Genomic DNA, 24,406 nt, shown 5'->3' with positions numbered 1-24,406 from the left:
CAAGGCTCAGGGGAGTTTGTGATGTGTCCAAGGTGGCAAAGGCAGTATGAAGTATAGCTCAGATCTGAGCCAGAGTCCTCTGACTCCAAATCCAGTGCTTTCCCCACCTCTGAGAGCAACCACACAGTAACTATCACAGTAATCTAAGAGCAGGCTTTGAACTGAATTCAACTAAATAATCTAATTTTTCTTTTTCGTATTTTTTTGCTGACATACCCAAATTAAAATGGCTCTCCATTGTAGAGGGGGAAAAAACCTCATTAAGTTGAGGATGGCGGGAAAAGGAAACATCCCTCAATGGAAAAGGGAGCGTACTGACCTCGCTTCCTCTCTCCATGACCTGGACAACTCTTCAGGATGGAGCTGCAGGAAAGAGCGCCTGGAATCCAGGACACTCCAGACCCAGATGGATTCCTAGTACCATCATGCGAATTCCCCTAGCCTGGGCTAACGGCTATTGAAGAAAGGGGAAGGAAGTGAGAGGCTGGGATTAAATAAAGAAGATAGGGAAAGTACAGAAAGGAGTAGAGCCAAGGCCATTCGGGAAAGGTGCCTGGTGGGCAGTTTCCACTCCTGTTCCTTCAGTTTTAATATCTTGACTTGGAAAAGTCAGAATCACAGACTCACAGCAAGACACACACTGAACTGGTAGCCAGGGGCCCAGGGCGGAATTCTGTCTCTGTCACTGACTCCTGGTGTGACCTCACACAAGTAATTTCATCTCTTTGGGTCTCAGTTTCCTCATCTTTAAAATGGGGAGGCTGGACAAGGTAAGCCCCAATGTTACCTCTCAGTTCACAATTGGTGATGCCTCTTAGAGCTCATATAGAATTCAAGTTGGGAAGAGAGTCAACTTATTCCTGAATAGAGAAGCCCTCTTCAACCTCTCAACAAGCAGTCCGTCAACCTTGGCTTAAGGATCCCCAAGGAAGGGAAGCCCAGCATTACCTCCCCAGACAGCCCACGCCACTTCAGGATGGCACTAAATGTTAGAGAGCACTCTCCGCCAGTGAAGCCCAATCGCTTTCTTTAAAAAGAGGGATCATCTCCTGTACAATAGAAACATCTTCAATGTTCCGGTTAATTCGGTCCCAGCACAGACAAGAGCTCATTTTGCATGAGTTTCAGTTTTGTGTTAAATTCTATAGTCACAGTTGAAAAAACCATGGCCCCCACACGCCCAAGGCAACGCCTGGATAAATGCAAGCACTTTTACCCCCACTGTGAGTTTAGCTGGGCTCCATGGATGGCTGTGGTGGGGGAGGCAAAGTCACTAATTAATTAATCAGAAACCTTTTTTCACCACTGAGCCCAATCTTTCCCACTCGGGTTCTCCTCTGATGCTCCATCTTAGCTCAGAGCGGGGCACTGGGTTCCCCAAAACGTGTTTGGGAGGACAAGCTCTGGCATGACCCACCAGCTAGAAAGGTCTCACGTTCAGGATAACCCACGGCTGGCCCAGCTGGACCAGAGAAGTCTCCATTCAGCGGATCCTAATGTGTGAGCCTGAGTGGCCTGCAGAAGCCATTCAGATCATCCTCCTTCTGTTATAAACAAGCGAGCTGTTAGGGTAAGCGACCCCCTCAACGTCACACAGCTACCAAGGAGAGAGCTGGGGTTCAAAGCCAGACCTCTAACCCCAAATCCCAGGTTGTTTCTTTCTACCAAACCAACCGTGATCATTCCTTCCAATCTCAGAAATGATTTAGTTCCAAAATGTTTATATTATCCACAGTGGAGATACCCAGAATGAGAGATAATGAGAAAGAACTCTGGTTCTGGAGTCTGAGGACCCGGTTTCAAATCCTGCCTCAGATGCTTATCAACATGTGAAGTAATCTTTCAACCTCCCTGTGTCAGTTTCATCTGTAAATAACAAGACTGAGCCAGTTGTTCTTCGAGATCTTCTCCAGTTCTTGGGCTATGATCTAATTTACAAACCTATGGTATTTTTTAAATTCAATTTTTATTTTACTTTCAGTTTTGAATTCTCTCCCTTTCCCATTTTTTCCCTTGCCACTGAGAAGGCAGGAAAAATAAAACTCATTAAGATATGTATAGTAATGCAAAACAAACTCCTGTATTAGAGAAAGAGGAGGAGAAAGAGACGGAGAAAGAGGAGAAAGAGAAGGAGGAGAAGGAAGAGAAGAAGGAGGAGGAGGAGAAGGAGAGGAAAGAAGAGGAGTACACCCTTCAACCTGCCCTCAGAGTCCATCAGCTCTCTGTCTGGAGGTGGGCAGCATGTTTCATCATGAGTCCTTTGGAATTGTGGTGAGTCATTAGGTTGATCAGAGTTCCTAAGTCTTTCAAAGTTGATTATTTTTACAATATTATTGTTACTGTATAAACTGTTCTCCTGATCCTGCTCACTTCACTTTACATAAATCTTCCTAGGTTTTTCTTAAACCATCCACTTCATCATTTCTGACAGTACAACAGTATTCTATAATATTTATATGCTATGACTCGTTCTGCCATTCTCCAATTAATGAGCATGCCCTTGGTTTCCAATTGTTTGCCACCACAAAAAGAGCTGCTATAAATATTTTTACCATATGGGTGTCTTTTTCCTCTTTGATCTCTTTGGCGATAGGCCCAGTAGCAATATTGCTGGGTCAAAGGATTATGTACAATTTAATAGCTTTTTGGTCATATTTCCAAATTACTTTTCAATCTAGCTCAACCAGTTCACAGCTCCACCAACAATGCATCAGTGTGCTTGTCCAAACCTATGGTCTCATAATATGTTAATGAGAATTGTCAGTAAAAAGTTTTAATCATATTTATTCATTTCTAGGTAAAGTAAAACATCAAACTGACTTTTTTCTTGGGGGGTAATTTTTTTTTAAATTTTGCCCTAAACTTGTGTCTTCACTGGTAAAGGAGACACCCAGATAGGAAATTCCCTTTCCCTTTATAAATCCCATCTGCCTGACCTTGGACAAGTCATTTCCCCTTTTTTGGTCTCAGTTTCCTCCTCTGTAAAATGAGGGGACAGACAATATGGCCTTTAATGCTCTTTCCAGCTCATCATTAGAATCTAAGGATCTGTGACTCTTCAGTTATTTAGAGAGTTTTCCGGGGCCCAGACAGAGATGACAAATGATTTGCCCAGCGTGATGCAGACGGTACTTATGAGAGATAGAGGAACATGAACTCAGGCCTTCCTTTTTCCTCACCAAGCTCTGCTGTTTCTCTGTGCTTAGAATCACAGCATTGTTAGAATTGGGAGGATCCTCTGTTTGATGGCCCCATTTTACAGATGAAGGAGCAGGAAACATTGAGGGGAAGGAGCAAACCTAAGAAAGGACGAAGGGGTTTGGGAGCGGGTGCTGGCCTGCATTGGTCAGAGGGAGTCCCCTTTCTCAGGGAGTATCAATGAAATCATGGGTGCAGCCCCTAACTCCCATCCTAGACCATTGTCTTGCCAACAGGAGAGCAGGCAGAGGGTTAGCTTATGATACCATTCACAAGAAAAATCCTTCAGGTCAAAAAAAAAAAGGACTCATCCTTTCCAGCATACTAAGAAAGCTGAGTGAAAAACGCATACTACTACTCTTCCCTAACTTATAAATAAACCATAGGGCGCCTCCTCCAGGATGCCATCATCCTTTCTCACATAGTCAATCATTATCACAAGTCATGAGCATAGGATCAGGAACTGGGAGGATGTGGAGAAATCACCTGGACCAACTCTCTCCATTTTACAGATGAGGAAACTGCGACCTGCCACCAACCATACAGGCAGTAAGTAAGAGAGCTGAGATTCAAGCCTGGGTCCTTCCTCTGACTCCAAACTCAATGCTCTTTTGACTATACTGTTGTGTAAAGATGCATTAACAACCCATTTTACAGAGTGGAGTTGATGGTCTAAAGATTTGGCATAATCTACCAGTAACCATCAGAAGTGAGATCCCTTGTGATCTCTTGCTAAAAGGCCACTAAACTGTTGTCTCTTCCTCTAGTTGAAAAACCTATCTGATTAATTCTGATTATCCCACTGCATTTGGATCTCAGAAACTCTATAACATGTTCATTTTCTTTTCCGGAATCCTCAGATGTTCCAATGACCATCCCTAAATGGCTCAACTTAGATGTTAATGGCCCTAGGACCTCATCAATTACTGTACCCCCTCCAACAGTGCAGATGAATGAATGAATGAATGAAAAAAGCCTTTATTAAGTCCTTCTAGTGTGCCAAAATATGAGCAAAGTGATAAAGATAGAAGCAGAGAAGTAAAACAACCCCTTCCCTTAAAGATCTCACATTCTAAGAGATGGCACCAATATCCATACAGGAGGGGTCTGTTGTAGGACAGATGGCAAGGTCCCCAAGTCCTTCAAACGCACCATCTATAGATTCCCCAGGGTAAGAGGCCTGAAGGGGATGAGCCCACTACTCCTGGGAAGGGGGGACTGGCAGTAAGGATCAGAATGAAGCAGAGAGTCTGGCCTCAGGACCCTCCGACAAGGCTGCAGGAGTGGGGGTAATGACAGGAGCTTGGGGGTGGAGAGTAGGGATCTGGAAAAGGGCTGCTGGCCCTGAGTGGCCCATCCTTGGTCATTCTTACCTGTGTCCTTCCATAGATGATGGAGGATCTGCCCAATGCCCTTAGGACCTTCTCCTAGGTGCCTGACCATTCAGTGTGTACCAGTGCAACGCTCAGGCTGTCCACCTCTCATCCTTTGCCCTTACGACATCACCAGCCCATCTTCCCTTTCTTCTTTTTACCCCAAACTGCCACATGTGACATTGTTAAAACTTAAGTGAAACACTCGGAAAACATATTCAATGAGTGACGGACTGAAGGAGAAGATTCCTCTGGTAGCACAGATCCGGGGTGAATTCCACGACCCTTTTGCTCTCCTGCCAAAGCCTATACTTTGGGTGTAGCTGGTCAGTCAACAAGCATCTATTAAGCACCTACTATATGCCAGGCACTGTGCTAAGCACAAGAGATACAGAGGTCCCTGCTTTCAAGTGGCTCACATTCTCAGGAGGAAAAGAACATGTAAATAACTTTGTACAAACAAGGTAGAGACAGGATAAATTGGAGAGGATCTCAGACGCAAGGCACTGAGGTTAGGGAGGCTGTCCGTCCAGGTACGGTCTCCCTTCAGTGTCTCAAACTCACGCATAAGTGAGCCCCTCAAATGAAGTCATAGGGATAGTCTGAGCATTTGGGGGTCTGGATACATCCTACACATGCTGAGGTCTGGCCAAGCAACCTGTACACCTTTGCACTAGCTGTGCCTTCCTTCTAGAGTGCCTTCCCTCCTCGTCTCTTCTCTTAGAATCTCTAGTTTGTCTCTAGTGGCCCCTTCTAAATGAAGTCTTTGCTGATTCACTCCCATCCCTGACAAGCTGACTGTGCTCCTCACCCCCTTGCCAAAATACCTCGTACTGGTTCTGAATAAATCTTGTGAATTCTATGTCAGTGTTTTCTCCCCCAAGAGAATGTAGCCTTTGGCTGTTGTATGCCAATAATCACAAATTGCCTAGCATATAGTAAGTACTTAATAAACGTTTGTTGGTTGTGGGACATTCCCAGTGCCTAGCACAGTGGATGGAACATAGTATTAATCAACACTTATTCACTGACTGGGGCTCCAAAGACCTGGGTTCAAAGCCCCATCTTTTCCCTCACCATGTAGAGTCCATCAAACTTTGGCCTCCCTTCAGGGACTGACCCTCACGTTTGTGTGAACCCCTAGCCTGATGTTACCCATGGAGTCAGAGGGTCCTGCCAGCACCAGGGACGTGCTCTCTCTAACAGCTCAGTTACAAGAATTGGAAACTGGTCAATTATTCTCTTCCTTTGGAGATGGCAATTGTGATAATTATTGTCTCCCTGCCAGAGATGTGAGTGTGTCTTATTGAATGGCCCAGCATGGAACCTCCCCCAATATCTCATCTCCCTCTCTTCTGGAGCAAAATCATCCCACCAGCATTGATGGATTGAAATCAGGGGGCAGCTTCTCCCCATCCCCTCCTTCCAAACCCAGCTCTCAAAGCATTGGAAATGAAATTCTGGGGATAGAGGAAGTCCTTATCCCCTTCCCTGAGCCTTCTTGATTCAGTGTGAAGCCTCACAAACAATATTTAAAAAACACAAAGCAGAGGAAAATGGTTATATTGTATCACTAGCAAGACAGCTGGAATTCACTTACACTGAGTATCCCAAGATACCATTTGGAGCCCGCCTTCCAAGAGCCATCAACAGAGTGCCCCCTTGCCTCCAGTTTTAACCACAGACAAACAATACAACTCTTGTTCAGACACACGATAGCTTAGGGAAAACTCCCTTTTGGTTCTGTCCTTGACCAACCCTTGTTGACAAGTTCCCATTGGTGTTTTCTGTACAAATGCCACTAGGGTTTGGTCACCCCCTCTTCTGCTCATCTATTTCCAATGACTGTACCCCGGGGTGGGGGAACACATCTTAGAAACACTTTAACAAATGGATACACCCCTTGTGACACATAGGCACCTATCTCTGGCTTTTATCTCAGGACTCACATTCTCCAAACCCTCCCACCAAAAGGAGAAACATCTCAATGCTAGTTGGAAAAGCTTGCCAGGCAACCCGAACAAACGCAGGTTGAGGATCCAGGAATCAAGGACAGAAAAGCTTCCAGACCTTCTGAAATCGGTTCTCACAGGATGGTGACATAAGGTATTTTTATCAGAAAAGATTCGTGCAACACCTCCCCATTGTAACCTACAGACAGCGCCGGGGCTGGTGACAGATGCCCCCAACCCCAGTATACTCTCCACCAAACACACTCTTCTGCTGAATCAAACAGGGAGGTGGGGGAACCCCTCCCCATCCCTTCAGACCTGGGCCCCCAAGAAGAAACCTTCTTACTTGCTCAGGCTTCTCGGGCTCTTTTCTGTCTGTCTGTAGAAACTGGCAGTTTTCTCTGGCGAGTTTCTGGACGAGTTCGATTCGCCCGATGTCATCCCTCTCCTGAAGCTTGCACATCACTCCTGCCTTGAGGGTTGGAGAAAGAGCAAAAATGTACTTGAATCCACAGTCCCAGGACATGGCCCTCCTCCCAGTGGAACGTTACAATGGGAAGCTCATCTTTGGAGGGGCCACTTGGCCTTAAATCACGGCTCTGGTCGATTTCTCGGGCCCCGGAGAGGAAAGCGCCCGCCGACCCGATGTCTGTCTATATGGCCTTTAAGACACCGAAGGGCAGCCCTCACTGCAGTCAACTGCTACTCTGTGTGTGTGCCTGATATGCTACCGTTTGTTTGTTCCTGTCAGCCTGTTTCCTGTTACATAAGCAAAGCCTAGCAAGAGGTTAAAAACTCATGGGAAAGTTAGCCAGGAACCTCTCTGGCGCTCAAGAAAAAAAAAAAAAAAGATGAAACCATGAGGCAGGGTCCTAAAAATAACCCAGCTGACTCTCCCATTCTATAGGGTTTCTACTACATGGGTAAAACATAGTGGTTATAAAAAAAATTGTAAGCTAATCATTTCCCTTACAACTGACAAATTATCCTGAGAGAGGAATGAAATTCCTCCATTTAATTATTTTTTTTCCTGAGACACATCCAGGATAACAAATTGACTTTAAAGTGGGAAATTAACTTGGGGACAGGGTGGCATTGTGGAGGGAACACTGAGTTGGGAGGTGGAAGGCTTGGCGTTTTGGTCCAGGCTCTGCCCCTTCCTAGCTGTGTGACCACGGATAAGCCCCTGAGCCTCTCTGGATCCCAGTTTTCTTTGCGGTGGGATAAGAGAGTAAGACTGGATGACCTCGAAGGTTCCTTCCTGCTCTAAATCTATGAACCTGGGAACTAGACAAAAGCTGGAAAAGAAGAAATTGGCAAAATACTGAGAAGATACCTTCTAGAAGAGGTGCATGGTGTTTAATTAGTCTGGGGTGCACCCAGAACACTGGGAAAATCAAAATTTCTTATGAAATGCTTTGAGACCAGGGCAAAGATGACAGGACAAAATGCAACTCTGGGTTGAATTCTCCACAGTTCCCAGTGGCCCATGATTGTACTCGATGACAACTTTGAAGCCAGGCTTGGCCAGAGTAGATGGAGGTATTGTTCTCTGCACTACAATAGAAGCCATAGAACTGGACTTTATTACATCAAGATCTGTTTCTGATGACTACATGTAGGAAGTGGGCGGGGGGGGGGGGGAAGAAGAGGAGAGTAAGCACGCCACGATAGTAGCAAAGAACAGTGCAAAGATTGGGCAATTTTCCCTCAAGTTACTTCCTACAACACTCTTGGCTTTAAACATTTATGATCAAGGGGAAGTATTGGAGACTGGACAATACCAATTCTATTGGGCTTAACAGAGAAAGGATACTACTCCAACACCCTTAAATAGGCAAGAGTGTCCTCTTAGCCCAATGAAAAAACCCAATCAACGTGCATTTATTAAGTACCTACTGTGTGCCAGACATGAAACTAGGTCCTGGGATATAAAAACAGAAATTTAATGGTTTCTTTCCTCAGGGAGCTCACCTTCTGGGTAGGGAGAAAATATGAACCTATATAAGTTCATACAAAAGTCAGTACGATGGTGATGGCCCAGAATGCAGTGGATGACCTCGGCATCTTCCATGTCTGACCAAGCTCTGAGTGCTTCACAGCACCTGCTTCAACCACCTTCATGGCCACTGAAACAAATTCTTCCCATCTGCTCATTCCACCAGGAGAAGTTCCCATGCTTGGGATAGACATCCCTTAACTCACCGATGGGTTTGAGGCTTGCTGGTTACCCTCATCTTGGTTTAGCCCAGTTTTACCCGAGACTGGTTTTATCAGGGTGTAGAGGATATTCAGGAAGGACCAGCACCTCTGATGTGAGGGCTGCTGACCCCCGTCCAGAGCCGCTCACCCACCTTTGGTGTCCACCTTCACTCAACTCTCACCCATGGCTCCAAGAAGCTGTAGCATGTGCAGCGGCCACACCCCAGTAAAACTGGCACATGGTAGATGCTTGATAAATGTTTATTGACTGATTGATTCAATTTCTTCATCTGTGAAGTGGGGCTGATAATACCGTGTGTTCAATGTTGTGCAATCCTTACAACGCTAATTTAATACTAGTCATCGCCACTATCACTAACAATGAAAGTACTGCAGAAGTTCTAACATAAGGAATTTCCTTTCCTCCCATTCCGGTCAGGGACCAGCTCTTTTTCTTCTGTTGCTGATCCAAGACACAGGCACTGCTGGTCTAATTCCAGGAAAGCCCCGTTCAGCTGCTCAAAGTACTCCGAGTACTGGGCACAGACAGTTCTCATTTTATATAAATTCACATTACACACATTCTACTCTACAGAAAGCATTCTGAAAGAAATCTGCATTCCAAAAGAATCCCCATGTTAACTCTACTGTCCAGCACTGCACTCTCCACCTGGCCCAGCACTAAGCAGCCTCCCCACCACCAGCACCAAAAAAGCCCTAAAAATGTAAACAAAACCCTCCAAGGGAAAGCAGAACTGATGTGCAGAGAGACTGCCATTGCAGCTGGAAACGGGGCTTGGCTTGAGACCTCTGGCACCTCCAAAGACCTTTGCCCCACTCCACCCAGTAGCACGTCTTCCTTGGCTCGCACACATCCTTGAACCTCCTGTTGGCCCCCTCCCTCCACAGGTGCACAGCCCATGTCCTGCCTCCCTCCCTCCTTTATCCACATCTGAGGGCAATTTCACATTATATAAGAAATACTTTACAGAGAGGTCTACAGGATGGTCCACTTACATAAAGCGAGGACTGTCTGTATTTTCCATCTGTTTGATGATATCTTGGAAGTGTGAGCCATTCATTAGAGCAATAAAGGTGCTCAACCATAACCATAGCTACCTAATTCATAGGCAGGCGTAGATGCTGACCCAATCTAGAAAATTAATGAGGTTTACAGGCTGGTTTTCCTGTGTCTTCACAAGGATCAACATTCTCTCCATTATGAGATGAGACAAGATGGCTCGAGGTAGAAAGACTTGGGTTCAAATCATGCTCCTGAAATTTCCTAGCCCAGTGACTCCGGCCATCCCATTTCACTTTCAGTTTTCTTATCTGTGAAATGGGTACAGTATTTCCTATAGTACCCACCTCAGAAGGTTGAAGTTGTCTACAAAGCTCTTTGCAAACTTTAAACCATAATGTAAATGGCAGTTATGATATGACACTGTTGTGGTTATTAAGATAGTGATAGTGTTGCATTCCCATTAGGGCACTGGGCCTTTGGCTTTGACTTCTCAAAAGTGGGGATGGATTTACACCATCTAACCTCTTTCTAGTCAAGTTTCCCTTACCCATAAAATCCATTTTTAAGATGACCGACCTAGCTCAGGAGAGCCACACACAGCTCTGCACCCCACAAAGCCAATGGGCTTCTCTCCCATTGCAGGATCAAACCCAATATTTTGCCTCCATGGTACAATATTTGAACCAACAATGCTCAGCAGAGATTGATAGTGGCGGGGATTTTATGAAGCATCCTTTCCTTGGGCCAAGGAGCCCAGAGTCAGACTTTGGGTAAACAGGATTATTAGCTGTATTGTGAGGGGATATAAAAAGTCCTGTCTGTCTGGGATGTCTGCGTTTTACAGCTTTTAAGAAACAATGCGAGTTCCTCATCTGATGTGGTTGTGACTCTAAGCATAGCATTTGCTTTCATTAGGAAATGCATATTTTTACATGTACCTGGAGACGTGGAAACACTTGATGAATGCAATGGAAAAAAGGTACACACCATTACTTTTTAAAATGGACTTCCACAGACTCAGACGGCCACGTCAGCTGCTATTCCGAGAGCTTGATATTTTCATAATTAAAGGAAGAAAATTGCGCACATGATTTTCTGATTTCGGCAGTAGAATTAACTTTCGAAAATGCAATTTTGCATGGTGATTAGCTCGAAAGTTCTCATTACATAATCACCAACCAAGCAGACTTACAGCGAAGACAGGTCATGTTAGCTCACCGATTCCCTAGAGACCTTTCAGGCTCAGATAGGCATCCATATGCCTGGGATGGCTTATAAATGTAGGCCTTCCTAAAAGCAAGAGGCGTAACCAGATGTTCTCTTGGGGTCAATTCGAGGACTATAATTTAGTGACATTTCCAGAAACCCATGACTTCATTAATTCACTTTGGTGGCCAGACTCCTGTTCAGTCCCTGTGATAACCACAAGAAACCAGGATCTAGAGTTCTGCCATCCTGGTCTATTTAATTTATTGATATGAAACAGAGTTTACTGAATGCTGATGAACCAGAAGAATCATGGATTAATGGTGAGACTGTCAAAAGAAGCATCTTATTTTAGGTTCTTTAAAAGGAGGAGAATAAAGTCACCCTCTGAATTCCAGGCAAACTGACTTAAAAACTTCCTTGAACTCATCATATGGTTTCCTACCTCCATGTCTTTGTATAGGGCTGATCCCCATGCCTGGAATGTAAGAATCTCTAATTTCCTTCAAGTTTCAGCTCATAAGTCACCTCCTTCAAGAAGGTTTTCTGGATCCTCCTAATTATTAGTGCTCCCCCCTCTACCATGTCTTTTGTATTTGAGACTGCTGGGTAGTGCAAGTGGATGGAGTGCTGGGCCTGGAGTCAAGAAGACCTGAATTCAAATCTGGCTTCAGACATTTACTAGCCCTGTGACTCTGGGCTAGTCACTGTAAACTCTGTCTGCCTCTGTTTCCTCAACTGTAAAATGAGGATAATAACAGCACCTGAATCCCAGTGTTGTTGTATGGATATAATGCAATCATATTTGTAAAGCACTTTGCAAACCTTAAACAGCTATGGGAATGCTACAGATTATTATTATTATTTATCTACCTATGGATTTGTTTTTCTTCCAATAGAATACACACTCTGTAGGAGCAGGGGCTGACACATACCTACTTCTCTATCCCATTTTTGCCTGTCTTTTTATCCTCAGAGCTTAGCACAGCGCCTGACACGGATTTGGCATTTAATAAACATTTGTTGACTTGACTTTCATCTCCAGCACTTGCTCACTGCCTGCCTTATAGTTGGTGCTTAATAAATGTTGGCTGACTTGAACACACTTGAAAGTGGTTGGTTTAATTTTCAGTGGAGCGGTTCATTCTCTATGGCAACAAAAAATTGCCTTCCATTCTGATTACGGTAGCAAATCTGTCCACATCTTTTTGTCTCAAGATGAGACTTTGTGTTATCGATCAACAGCCAATAAGCTTTTATAAATTGCTGACTATGTGCTTGGGACTGTGCTGAGTACTGTGAATTCAAAGAGAAAAATGAGAGCTCCTAGTCAAGGGGCTTACATTCTATTGGGAGTAAGTGACATCTGCATATAGAAGCATATTCAAAATAGATACAATGTCATGGGGGGAGGGGTGTTAGGAATGGCTCCATCAGGAAATGTGAGATTCTCCAGGGAAAGGCTTAAACAATGAGAAATGACTAATCTTCAAGTGAGGAAAGGTCAAATGCCTCTAACCTACAAAAGCACTATTTGCTTTTTTTCTATGTTCAACTTCAAAAAAATACAAGTTCCAAAATCCTTTTTCTAAAATACCAAGTTGAGTCAGCTTGATGTGAGCAACAGCTCTCAAAGGCATGCCAATGGGGGCTCCAAAGGCCAACTCTCCTCTCTATCCAGCAGCCTTCATTGGCTGCTGCTTCTGAAATTTACAACATAAATGAATGTAGTTAGGAAACAAAATGCTCTGCCAACTTTAAAAAGAAGATCCTCAAAGGTGGAAATTTTGGGAACAGTATTTTAACTTATTCAAGTAGTAAATAATAAGAAGAAAAAGATACTAAGTAACAACAGCTCTCATTTCTGGTGGGACATGAGATTTATAAAACGCTTTGTTCATGTCAGCTCTATGAGAGAGACAGTGTAATCATTATTACCCTCCAATTTGCAGGCGATCGGAATTGCTTCCGAATGCAGATGTTAAGTGTCTTGAAAGGTCTTTGAACTCAGGTCTCCCGGCTCCAGGCTGAGTGCTCTATCTACTATGCCACACTGCCTGCCTCTCTCTCAATGGACCGTGGATGAAAGGATCACTGACTTACAATGGGAAGGAGGCTCAGCTGCCTCCTTAATGCTCTTCTTTACGTTTCGGTACATTCAGAAGACACAACTTCCATTTATCTTATTAGGATAGCAGTTCCTTTAATCATAAAAAATGCCTAATAGAGGCTATGGAAACACTGACAGTGCCCATTCCTTGGGACGTGAGCATCTGTGAGGAGAGTCAATGAAGACCAAATGTACCCTCTGGCAAACTGGATACTGGAAAGAAGAAACACTAAGGACAGTGTATAATAAGGAAAGGGCATGACAGAACACGTGAATAAGGGTGAAAATGAGAATAACATTTCCATATTCATGTTAAGGTTTGCAAAGCATTTTCCATGTGTTATTATATTTGATCCTCATGACAATCCTGGGAGTTAGGAGCTATTATTATGCTCATGTTCTACGTAAAGAAACTGAGGCTAAGAGAGAGTAAGACTTGCTCAAGGTTGCACAACTGAGTCTTTGGAGCAGGATTCAAACCCAGTTCTTCCTGACTCTAAGCCCAGCATTCTGCCCACCGTACCACCTGGATGCCCAGATAGGTTTGGACACCACTGGAACCTCCCTCTAACACCGTCCCCCACATCCAAGCTGGGTTGTCATTGAACTTTAGAGCTTAGGGTTTGAAAGGTCATTGAGTTTAGCCTCTTTGTTTCTATAGATGAGGAAGCTGAGCCTCAGAGAGGCTGTAACTCTTCCAAGGTCACCCACTTAGTAGGTCAATGAGGTCCTGAAAAATACATTTTGCTTGTGACTTTGTTTTTTTTCCTGGGTGGGTGTGGCCAAAGAATTTGTCGCCAAGTGATTGGTTTATCAGGTCTAAGTATTTTTGGTACCTAGCTTAGCCGGGCCTCAGACAACTAAATCAGGAGGTCACTGGGAACGTATGCAGAACCCACTGAACGTGAAACAGCCTGCCACAGCTTACGTTCCCCTGATGTGGCCTTGGAGAAGCCCAGATTGACTCCACGGGGCTCAGGCGGCAAGAATGGGGAATTACCTCGGGTTGCACTGGTACCCCCAGGAAAGAACAAATCCTCTGGCCAGAGCCCCAGCAAGTTGGGAAGATGCCTTGCAGGGGCTTGAGAGGGATATGTGGCCAAGAACTGGAATAGGTGGATTCCATTCTTTAACGTTGGAGGGGAATCCCAGATCAAAGACTGGTGGATCAAAGACCACCAGTTCACTGATGCATCTGATAAAACAAACCTGTTTTCAGGTAGGAAATAAATATGCTTTTAACATCAAATTTCCATCTCAAGAATAGTATTATCCCTAATGGATTTAAACCCTGCCTTTGCCATTTAACTGTGTGACCCTGGACAAGTCCCCTAAGCTCCCTTGGCCTCAGCAAACCGTCTAAGATGGAAAGTTACGGATGGGTTGTGGTGTGCATCAGTGGGAGGAGTTCAGATACAGATGATTCCAATGAAATCAGAGGCCCTCGGCCTACTGATATCTTGAGAAAATGGGAATGTGGAAATGGAGGAATTTATGAAGAGAGTAATCTGAAAGCTCAATCTGTCAGTCACGTGTGAGCTTAGAGAGGAAAGGCAGCATGACCTGATGGATTTGGGGTCAGCCTTGGAAGCAAGAGGTTCTAGGTCCTTGTTCTGCTTGTGACGTAACCTAACTGAGTGACCACAAGCAGGCTGCTCATTCAGTACTCTAGGCAACTCTTTCGGATGATATGCTACAGACAAATCACCAATCTGTATCAGTGGAGGGAGCGTCCATGCTGGGAGTTCCCTTCATGGATTAAAAACCACAGGTCCATAATCCCCTCCCCCACTAAATAAATAGACCAATAAATCAAATTTGGACATGGCAGCAATTATCCAAACAGAAAGCAACTTCAAAATAGGAATTTTTCTAGAAATGACATCCCAACACCAACTCAGAAGAACCAACCAAGCTCTTGACAATATCACCTACTCGTGGCAGAACTCTGTGGTCAAGAAAAGAAAGTTGGCCACGGTGTCCATCTTTAAAGGGCATACTTTTGGCCTAAAGTGAACAACAGTTCAAACTAAGCCATTCAGAGTTTTCCTGATGCAAGAATATTTGGGGCTCAGCTGCATCCGCCTCCGGCTGGATTTACTCGCCATGTCTGAAATGTCATCGAAATGTCATGGCTACCTCTGCCAAAGAGAGCCCGACTCAGCCCTCCAGCTTGGTGCCCTTCTCTTATCCCATCTCTAACACTAAGGTTAAAGATTTCATTCCCAGCAATATGGTTTTGTTTACTCAAGGCAAGGGCGATGGATCGATATCGGTTTAGTAATACCCCCATCCCAAGTGAAGCACTCCCCAGCCCCAGGATAGGGGAAGGACACATTATCATCTAGAGCAATACTTAGAGCTTCCCATACCTGGGAGTCGGAGAGGCCGTCATCCTCAGACACGGTCGTCTGTGCGTCCTCACTCTCTTCCTCTCGATCGAGAGCTAAAACAACAAACAAAGGGGGTGCTCAGAAGGAAATAAACAAGTCAAATATGTTTTGTTTGTGGGGAGGGTTAGGGTTTGGAAAGCATTGATTTTCTGTCAACTCAGTTCTGGGGAATACATATTTTTAAAGGTAATATTACCACAACTGTTTCTGCCTCTGGCAGATCAGTGGTCATGGAAAAAGAAGTAGTCAGCATACAAGCCTCACCCCCATTTCAACAAAGCCTGAGTCAACAGGATGATTTCAGTAATTAGCAGGGGATAGGGGAAGAATAAGAGATGTTTGTCAGTGGCAAGGAGATGACGGTATATGAATTCTGAATTCTCCAATCGACATCTTTTTTTAATACCTAGATTTTTCTAAAAATAAGTTTCATTGATCTTGTTCTTTTAACATCCATTTGCACAGGGTCCCATTTCCCATTCCCTTCCCTTATGATTAAAAAAAAAAAAGAGGGAAAAAAAACCTTCAGCAAAACAAACGAACATACTGAAAAAATCTGTCATAATATTCAGTGTTCCACACCCATGGTTCCCCACCTCAAGCTTAGCCAGGATAATCTCGCAGTGTTCAGTTCTGAATGTTTTGTGGTTGGGGGAATCCCCCTGGTTCTTCTCACTTCACTTTGCATCAGCTCATCTAAATCTTCCCAAGCTTCTCTGTATTCATCAAAGTCATATCTTTTCCTTATGTTGCAGTAATAGCTCATTACAGTCACATACTACAATTTGTCAAACCATTCCCCAATCAATGAGCATTTACTTTGTTTCCAATTCTTTGCTATAAAAAGGGCTGCTCTAGGCATCTGGGGGCATGTGGGGGCTTTCTGTCACTCACCTTTTTGAGGTACAGCCCCAGCAGAGGCATCTCTGGGTGACAAGATATGCTCATTGTTGTGCTATTTGCCTAGTTCCAAATTGCTTTATAGCATTGGATTCGTAATTCCAGCCTAGCATTTGATTTCTCAGATATAGATCACTCACTTCTGTGCCTCAACAGAATTCCAAGGTGCAGCTTCTTTTCCACTTTTCATCTAATCCAAACCGTCTTTGTTGTGTACCTATTTGAGGATGCTTTCCCCCGTGCTGGTCTTCCCACTTTCTGGCTCTTTCATCTTCCTATCTGTCCCACATAAAATGGTTAGAATTCTCTTCCCCATTACAGTGCCTGGCACATAGTAGGTGCTTAATAAATGCTTGTTTGGTTAATCGATAGGTAACCTTCAGTCTCTTAACTTCACCTCTCATTACTTCCCATTCTTTCACAGACTCACAGAAGAGCTAAGTTAGAAGGGTCCTCTGTAGCCTCATCCAACCCAGGACCCAAAAGAATCCCTATCCTTCCAACTATTATGCACCGTCTGATTACTCTCCACCTCATATGCCTCTCTCTTCTTGTGTCTGGTCTTTTCCCCCCCAATTTCAAACCAAATTACAATTCCTGTCCCCTGTTTTTACTCCTTTCTTCAAAAGCCAAATCTGAGGAGCATTGTGGGGAACCATGGATTTGGAGACAGAGGACATGAGTCAGAATCCCATCTCAATCACCTTCTGTCCAGTGACCTTGGGCAAATCACTTCACTTGCCTTTGCCTCAGTTTCCTGATACATAAAATGAATACTTCAGGATTTCTTAACCTGGGGTTCATGATTTTAAGATAGATAGATAGATAGATAGACAGATAGATAGATAGATAGATAGATAGATAGATAGATAATTACATTTCAGTAAAATGAGTTTCTATGGTAATCCCATGTATTTTATTTAACAGGACTCTAAGAAGGGGTCCATAAATTTCATCAGGTTGCCAGAAGGGTCCATGACACAAAATGGGTGAAGAACCTTTGCCCCAGATAACTTCATAGGTCCCTTCTAGGGAATCTCAGGAAGGAAGGAAATACTCATTTATTAAACACCTACTGTGTGCCAGGAATTATACTAAGCACTCTACAAATATTATTTCATTTGATCCTCACCACAATCTTGAGATAGATGCTTTTATGATTCACATTTTACAGATGAAGAAACTGAGGCAAACAGATTAAGCGACTTGCCCAAAGTCACACAGCTATTATCTGAGGCCAGATTTGAACTCAGGTCTTCCTGATTCCAGGCCCAGCACTCCCTCTATTGTACCACCAAGTTGCACCTCTGTCCCTATGATCCTTCCTTAACTGATCCAGCTGGCTCAGACTACATCTCTACTATATTCATAGGTTCCATTTACCTCAGTAATTTTTTTTAAATGGAAAAAATCTGGTTTCACCAATATGGGAATTTCATTCACTAATGCTGAGTGTGACTCCTCCCTGCCTTAGTATACAGCTTTCAAGAGTAGCTGTGGCCAAAGTATTCATCGTCTGCGGGTCATCTTTCAGGGGCAGTCTCTTGGCAGAGGGCTCCTCCTACAAAGGGCCTGTCATAGCTCAGGAAGGCTCTACCACCATGGCTGGCCAGTGTGGTAGGACCTGATGGAGCATATGCTTGGTTTAGATGGTCTTAGAGAATCCAGCTACTCTATGGTGGTAAACCTGAGCAAGGCAGTGTGTGAGGCAGCTAGTAATGAACGTTTGGGTTTACATTGCTTTTGCCTCTGCTAGAGTCTTCCTCTGGCCTCCCTCACAGGATGGGGGTAGTCTCCGGGTCCTGATGGCTTTGTCCACAGTGTTCAATAAACGCTCACTGGCTGCCTTGAGGGATTGAAATCTGCCATGGGGGAGGGAGGCCCCATGCCTACCAAATCAGACTTTGGAGGTTTTAGCCCTTCATTGACACCATTCCATGAGCATTTCATCTCTCCTACCAGACTGAGTTTCTCCCAGAAGTTGGCTGCATTCACTGTTTCCTGGCTGCCCTCAGCACAGTGGGAAGAGAGCTCAATTCAAAGACTCTGAGTGTGAATCCTGGCTGGGCCACTCACTACCTGTATGACCTAAGGTAAGTTGCTTCATCTCTCCTGGCCTCAGTCTGCTCACCTGCAAAATAGGGGGGTCAGCCTAGATGGCTCCTGGGGCCCTTCCCAGTTTTGGACCCCGGATCCTGGGCTATGGTCTTGTAAGTTCTTATCCCCTGCCGTATTCTGAGGCCCTCAACATGTGGTGGCTAGAGGAAAAGGAGCCATCACGGGAACAACATTGGAATGCACGTGAAAGCCCAGGTTTACAAAACCATCCTACAAATCCCTCAGATCCAAATGGCCTTCATCCCTATTATATTTACTGGTCTAATCTCCCTGCTTTAGCAAAGTGCTTTCCTGTAGAAAGAGGAAGGGCAGATTGTGTGAGTAAATTCCTCGGATAATGCATCAGCCCCTCCAGCTGAGCCTTGGAAGGCCAGGTGAGAGCAGTCGGGGCAAGCCTGCTTTGTCACTTTGCAGCCAACAGGTTTTTTCGTGCCTCTAACCCAGGGGCTGCTGGAGCTCAGGCCGCCTGGGCGTGGAGGAATGGAAGCCCGAGAAAACAAAGCTTATTTCCTCTGAAAGCTGGGGCGGGGAAGCTGCATAAAGGGCTAAGTGCAGGGCAACAAATTCCACTTAATAGTGTATAAAAGCCCGGTGCCAGGAGTTTATTCATTGAAAGTGTGGGCGGCCCAGAAACCTGCTTTAAACCAGATTTAAGAAGAGGCATTATTGAAAACATGCTACATGTGGGGTGGGTCCTACACTGGGGAGTCAGTGACGGGGCTCCCGACACCTTTTTGGAAAACCTCTGGGAAACTCATATCCCATTTCTGCACCAAGTCCTCACTGAATTCTGGCAATATTGATTTTCAATATTGTTGAAGTTAGCAAGGCCAGATCATGGACTCCTAAAATCTGTGATCTCGTCTACAACCAGCCATCTCTGGTCCTTTAAGCCACCAGGCTCTGAGGGACACAGGGTGGGCATCCTGATGGGCAGGGCCTGGCACATAGTAAGCACTATAGAAATGTTAGCTATTGTCATTATCATCATTATAGAGCAGGAAAATAATAATGGCTTCCTCCCAGGGTGGTTGTGGGGATCAAATGAGATAATAATTGCAAAGCATTTATTGTGGTGCCTGGTGCATAGTAGGTGCTATATAAATGTTATTATTATTATTAATATTCATCCCTTCTCAGAAGGATATGAATAAGTGAATAAGAAAAATTGCATAGGATTACAAAGGAAACTAATTACAGTAAAATATAGCTGTCAAAATATTTTTTAAAAGAGTATATATTACAGCTGAATTTTTGATCATTATAGGAGGAGGAAGTGAATATGTACTTACTTATAAGAGAGTTCCCTATACCAATGATATCACAGGTCCACACAAAAAGACAAAGGAGGAGCTCAAAGCACTTTGTAGATTCACTTACTAATGCCCATCCTACCCCTCCATGAGGCCAACGGCATTCAAAGCCCTCCTACCTGACTTCACATGTTCTATCCCTTTGTCCCCCCAAAATCAAAATTCTTTGTCAAACCAGTGTCCTGACTTGGGGTTAGGAAAATATCCACACATTCTTTCCCCCTTCACCCCCAGCCATCAGGTAAATAGGAGGACATAATTGCTTCTGCTTTACAGAGGAGCGGGTGTCAGCCGGGAAGGATGAAAGGGGCCTGGCCTAGGCTTCTCTGCTGGACGTCCCCCTTGTGTGGCACAGAGAGGGCTCCTCAAAGGTTTGGCAGGCTCTTCATGCCTAACCTCAGCATCTCTGCAAAGAAAACACACTTCTCATTGGGAATGCGGAATGAACATCGTTTTCTTGGAAAGGACAAAGAAATATTACGGCAAGAATATGGCTTAGCAAGTGGTTCTCATGTCCCATCCAGGGAAAGGAAATGAATTAGCCTGAGCTTCAAAGGATTTATGGACAACCCCATAAAACAAATATACGGCTTTGGCAAGGACCACAGAGGTCCTTGTTGGCAACGCCCTTGTGAACTTTTTTTCCAATTTCAATGAATTTCAAGTCATAAACTATAAGGAAGAAGCAATTTCCCACTTAAGGAGAGTTTCACGTTATATTGGCGTAGGCCAGAATTGGGAGGGGGCTTTCTTTCAGGGTCAGGTCTGTTTAGTTTATTATTCTAAGCTGACCAGAGCAAAGGTGGGATGGGAAAAACCGTCCTGGGCAAACCCTGATACTGGGATTATTCCCTTAAGTGTGACACATCCGAAAAAACTCGCAACAGTTGGCCCAGGGCTGAGGTCTGGGACCCTCCTCTGCGCCAACCCGAGCCAAGAGCTTCTCTCCTTCACAGAAGAAACAAGAAAAAGTGATATTTAAAAGAAAGGGAAACCTGATCATGTATACCAACAGCCAGAAAAACAGCATTCGCTCTTGTCTTTTTTTTTTAAACATCTCACCCATATCATAGTACAGTGGAGTCAGGGTCTGAGCCCAGGTGAGCTAACTTAGAAAACTAAGAAGACTGTATGACCTAGAACGAGCTACTTAACCTCTCTGTAAAATGAAATGCCCACCACTTCTAGCCCTCTGGCCTCTGTACGCAGTGACAGGCACAGAGAAAGTGCCTAATAAATGCTCTATTTATCTGCCGAAAGTTACAGAGAGGCTGAGCTGGTGGAGGGAGTCTCCACACCCAGAGTCCTCTAAGTGATATAATCACAGGTGAAAACTTGTAAGGAAAAAAAGGGAAGAAACTCTTCCTTTAGCTACAGAAAAGGGAAGAAAGATGAAAGGATACAAATGGGTATTAACCCACCTAAGTACAGTTCAAATGAGTACATTTAAAAAGAGCCCCAGAGGGTTAAAGGTTCACACTTTTTATCCTCACTTAAGGTTCATGGGATCATAATATCACATATATATGTATGTAGATAGATATAGTGAGAGAGAGAACAAGTGGAGGGAATATGAGAGAGAGTGAGCTAGAACAGGAAAGGTCATTTGAGATTCGTGTCCTTTTAACAGATGAGAAAACTGAGGCTCGGAGAGAAATGCCTTACCCAAGGTCACACAGCTGTTCAGCCAATGGCAGAACCCTTCAAGATTTGATTTCTTCCTTCCTAGGAAGGTGATTTATATGTTTTGTTTTGTTTTGTTTTTCTGGGAGATTTCTCAAAAAGTAAGATGAGTCCTCGGAAGAGCTTGTTCAGAGGGACGCTGCATTCCAGAAATGCAGAGTTCCCTTAGTCTTCCCCAGTAAGGCATTTACTTTCTTCTGAGCAGTTGAAAAGAGAAACCAGCCTCTTGAGAACTCACAGGAATAAAGCCCCACAACCTCTATATTCTAGCGTAACTATAATTAAAGACTTGTCAGTATATCCATTAGTGCTGGTTCCAACCAAACCCTACTCTCACGGTTTATAGTCATCCCAGAAAATTCGCTCTGGTCTGAAGCCGGATAAATGGAACAGGCCCAACATGGAAGACCTAAGATCCCTCTTTGGGGTGAGCAGCCTAGAGGGAAGGAAGGAAAGGTCTGTCCATTGGTCCCTCATGTGTATGTTCTGTGTAAAGCACAGATGTGGCGTGGGGGGGAGGACAGCTGGGAGACAGCCCCAAAACAAAGAACACTGAGGAATCCTCTGACAATGAAAATGCCTGATTGGATCACAGCGGTGCTCAGAGATCTCTTTTAGAGTTCAGAGAATGCCCAACCAGCTGAAAATGCATTGTCATGCCCTTGGTGTTGTTCAGATGGTTCAGTCTCGTCCAACTCTCCGTGATCCCATTTGGGGTTTTCTTGGCAAAGATCCTGGAGGGGTTTGCCATTTCCTTCTCCAGCTTGTTTGACAGATGAGGAAACTGAGGCAAACAGGGTGAAGTGACTTGCCCAGGGTCACACAACTAGTAAGTGTCTGAAATCAGATTTGAACTCAGGAAGATGAGTCTTCCTGACTCCAGGCCTGGCGCTTTATCTCATGTTGCCTTGAGGCAGTGGCTGGCTTTGTGCACACCTGCTCTTATCATTTAGCACAGTGCTTGGTAGAGGGTAGGCACCTAATAAAGCTTCTCGAGACAGCTGTAGCTGGCATGCAGTGGACAGAGCACTGGGCCTGGAGTCAAGAAGATCTGAGTTCAAATCCAGCTTTATACACTAACTAGCTGTGTGACCCTGGGCAAGTCACATAACCTCTATAAAGTCACAAGGTGGCCATCTGTACCAATGTGGGAGTAATGCCCCCGTTTCTCTCTCTCTCTCTCTCTCTCTCACACACACACACACATACACACACACACACCCGAGGGACTCCCATTCCCTGAAGTCCAAGGAGTGACCCAATGGGCCAACACTTCCAACTTCTGAGCTCTTTTCCTTCTGGTGAGAAAGATAAAGTGCTCCCAGTCCTTTTTTGGCTGCCAGACTGGAACAATAACACAAAAAGGTGTGAACTTCCTCAATTGGCCTAAGTAGGTCATAAAGTGAATGTCCATTATGAAAGGTTTCAATTACAATGCCAAGCTGTTAACCTCTTTCGTGAAAGGAGAGCTGCCCCACCCATCACTGCCAGACCCCAGCCCTGCCTAGAGGACCAGGAAATGACCAGGCTCAGGCCCAGTCAACAGGGTTCCTGACTCAGTCCCTTTCCTGCTCACACTGGTTCACACCAGCTCCTAAAATGAAATATCTTGAAGATTACGCGTTTTCCTCCAGAAAAAATCACTCATTGAGACTGCTGAGGCCAGCCTAGATGTCCACGAAATAAAATATAGCAATAATTCTCGTCATTTTCTCTAGTATTTATTGTCACTGGCACAAATAGGCTTGAGAATGTTCCCATGTATTCTGCAAACATTCTCATGAGAAAAGCCTCCTGGACAGCTCTGAGAAGCCAGGGCCTGACCCAGCATGGCCCATGGAACAGAACCAGAAGGCCAATTCTACCCTCACCCCCACCTCCCACCCCCACATCAGGCCAAAGGCACGATGGAGAGTTTCCTATTTCCAACAGATCTGTGATTTCAGGTCTGTCTTCCTCATTCATTTCAATCCCAGTTTGCTCAGATTCATTCATTTCTAAGGGACCCATGTCATGGGTTCATGACATTAAAAGATTTAAACTGGGAAAGACTCTGGGTATCCTCTTGTCCAACTCTCCCATTTGAGGCCCAAAGTCACTTTCCCAAAGTCCCATAAAGTACTAAGTCCAAGAGCTGGATTTGAACTCAGATCTTCAGACTGCAAACAAGCTTCTTGTCATTCTGGGTATATCTCAAGGAACAAAAAACATGAATCACATGCAGTGGTCCCACTATTTTAATTCAGACCACAACTTGCCATTGGGCTGAAACCAATGACCATATTTTTTATAGTTTTAACTCTAAATAGTATGAATTAGAATACATGGGACCACTCACTGGAGGGAGTCATACTTTGAACTAATGGAGACCTAGCTATATAGGACAGATACTGAGACCAAAAATAAAAATGTCGCCCTGTGGCCAAGAGGGAGATGGACGTCTCTCTCTCACCTTGGGCAAGAATCCCCAAGGCTAGTGAGATGAAAAACAGACCTCTCTGCGTGGCATTTCTTTCCACACTGATGGTCATCCTTTCTCATGGGATCACAGGCCACCTAACCCACCCCCCTCCTTTAAACTGAAGTCCAGAGAAGAATGTTCTGAACATTCCAGAGGCAGGTAATAAGGCACAGAGGCAGCATCTGAACTCAGTCCCTCTGACTCCAAAGTCTGTTCCTTAAACTCTGTACGGAGCTACCTCTCCACAATTTCTCTAGAGCTCAAGGCTTCAGCCAGACTGGTCTGCTGCCTCTTCCCCTTAATATTCCTCCTCCACCCTTGGGCCTTAAACACATGGCCTCGCGGGCTTGGAAAGCCCTTCTCCTCCTTCCTGCTCAGGTACCACCTTCTGATCCACCTCCGCCTCCTCTCCCCAATTATATCACATTTAGTAGGCACGTGTCTCAAATAGCTATCCCTTATACTCACATTTC

At 44.6% G+C, this 24,406-nt stretch overlaps 1 protein-coding gene across 1 annotated transcript in view; it reads right to left on the bottom strand.

The window, feature by feature from the left end:
* The window catches only part of LOC114050427 (rap guanine nucleotide exchange factor 5-like), a 235,505-nt gene that overhangs the window by 116,447 nt on the left and 94,652 nt on the right, over positions 1-24,406 (bottom strand). The window contains exons 8-9 of the mRNA XM_027872091.1: positions 15,438-15,511; positions 6,870-6,995 (exon numbers count right to left, since the gene is read on the bottom strand). Coding sequence (XP_027727892.1) covers positions 6,870-6,995; positions 15,438-15,511 — 200 coding nt within the window. The remainder of the gene's footprint in view (positions 1-6,869; positions 6,996-15,437; positions 15,512-24,406) is intronic.

This window comes from Vombatus ursinus, unplaced genomic scaffold (genome assembly GCF_900497805.2).
Source record: "Vombatus ursinus unplaced genomic scaffold, bare-nosed wombat genome assembly UNPS02014799.1, whole genome shotgun sequence".
Lineage (NCBI taxonomy): Eukaryota > Metazoa > Chordata > Mammalia > Diprotodontia > Vombatidae > Vombatus > Vombatus ursinus.
The sequence above is the reverse complement of the archived record's forward strand: the minus strand, read 5'-3'. Positions and strand labels throughout refer to the sequence as shown.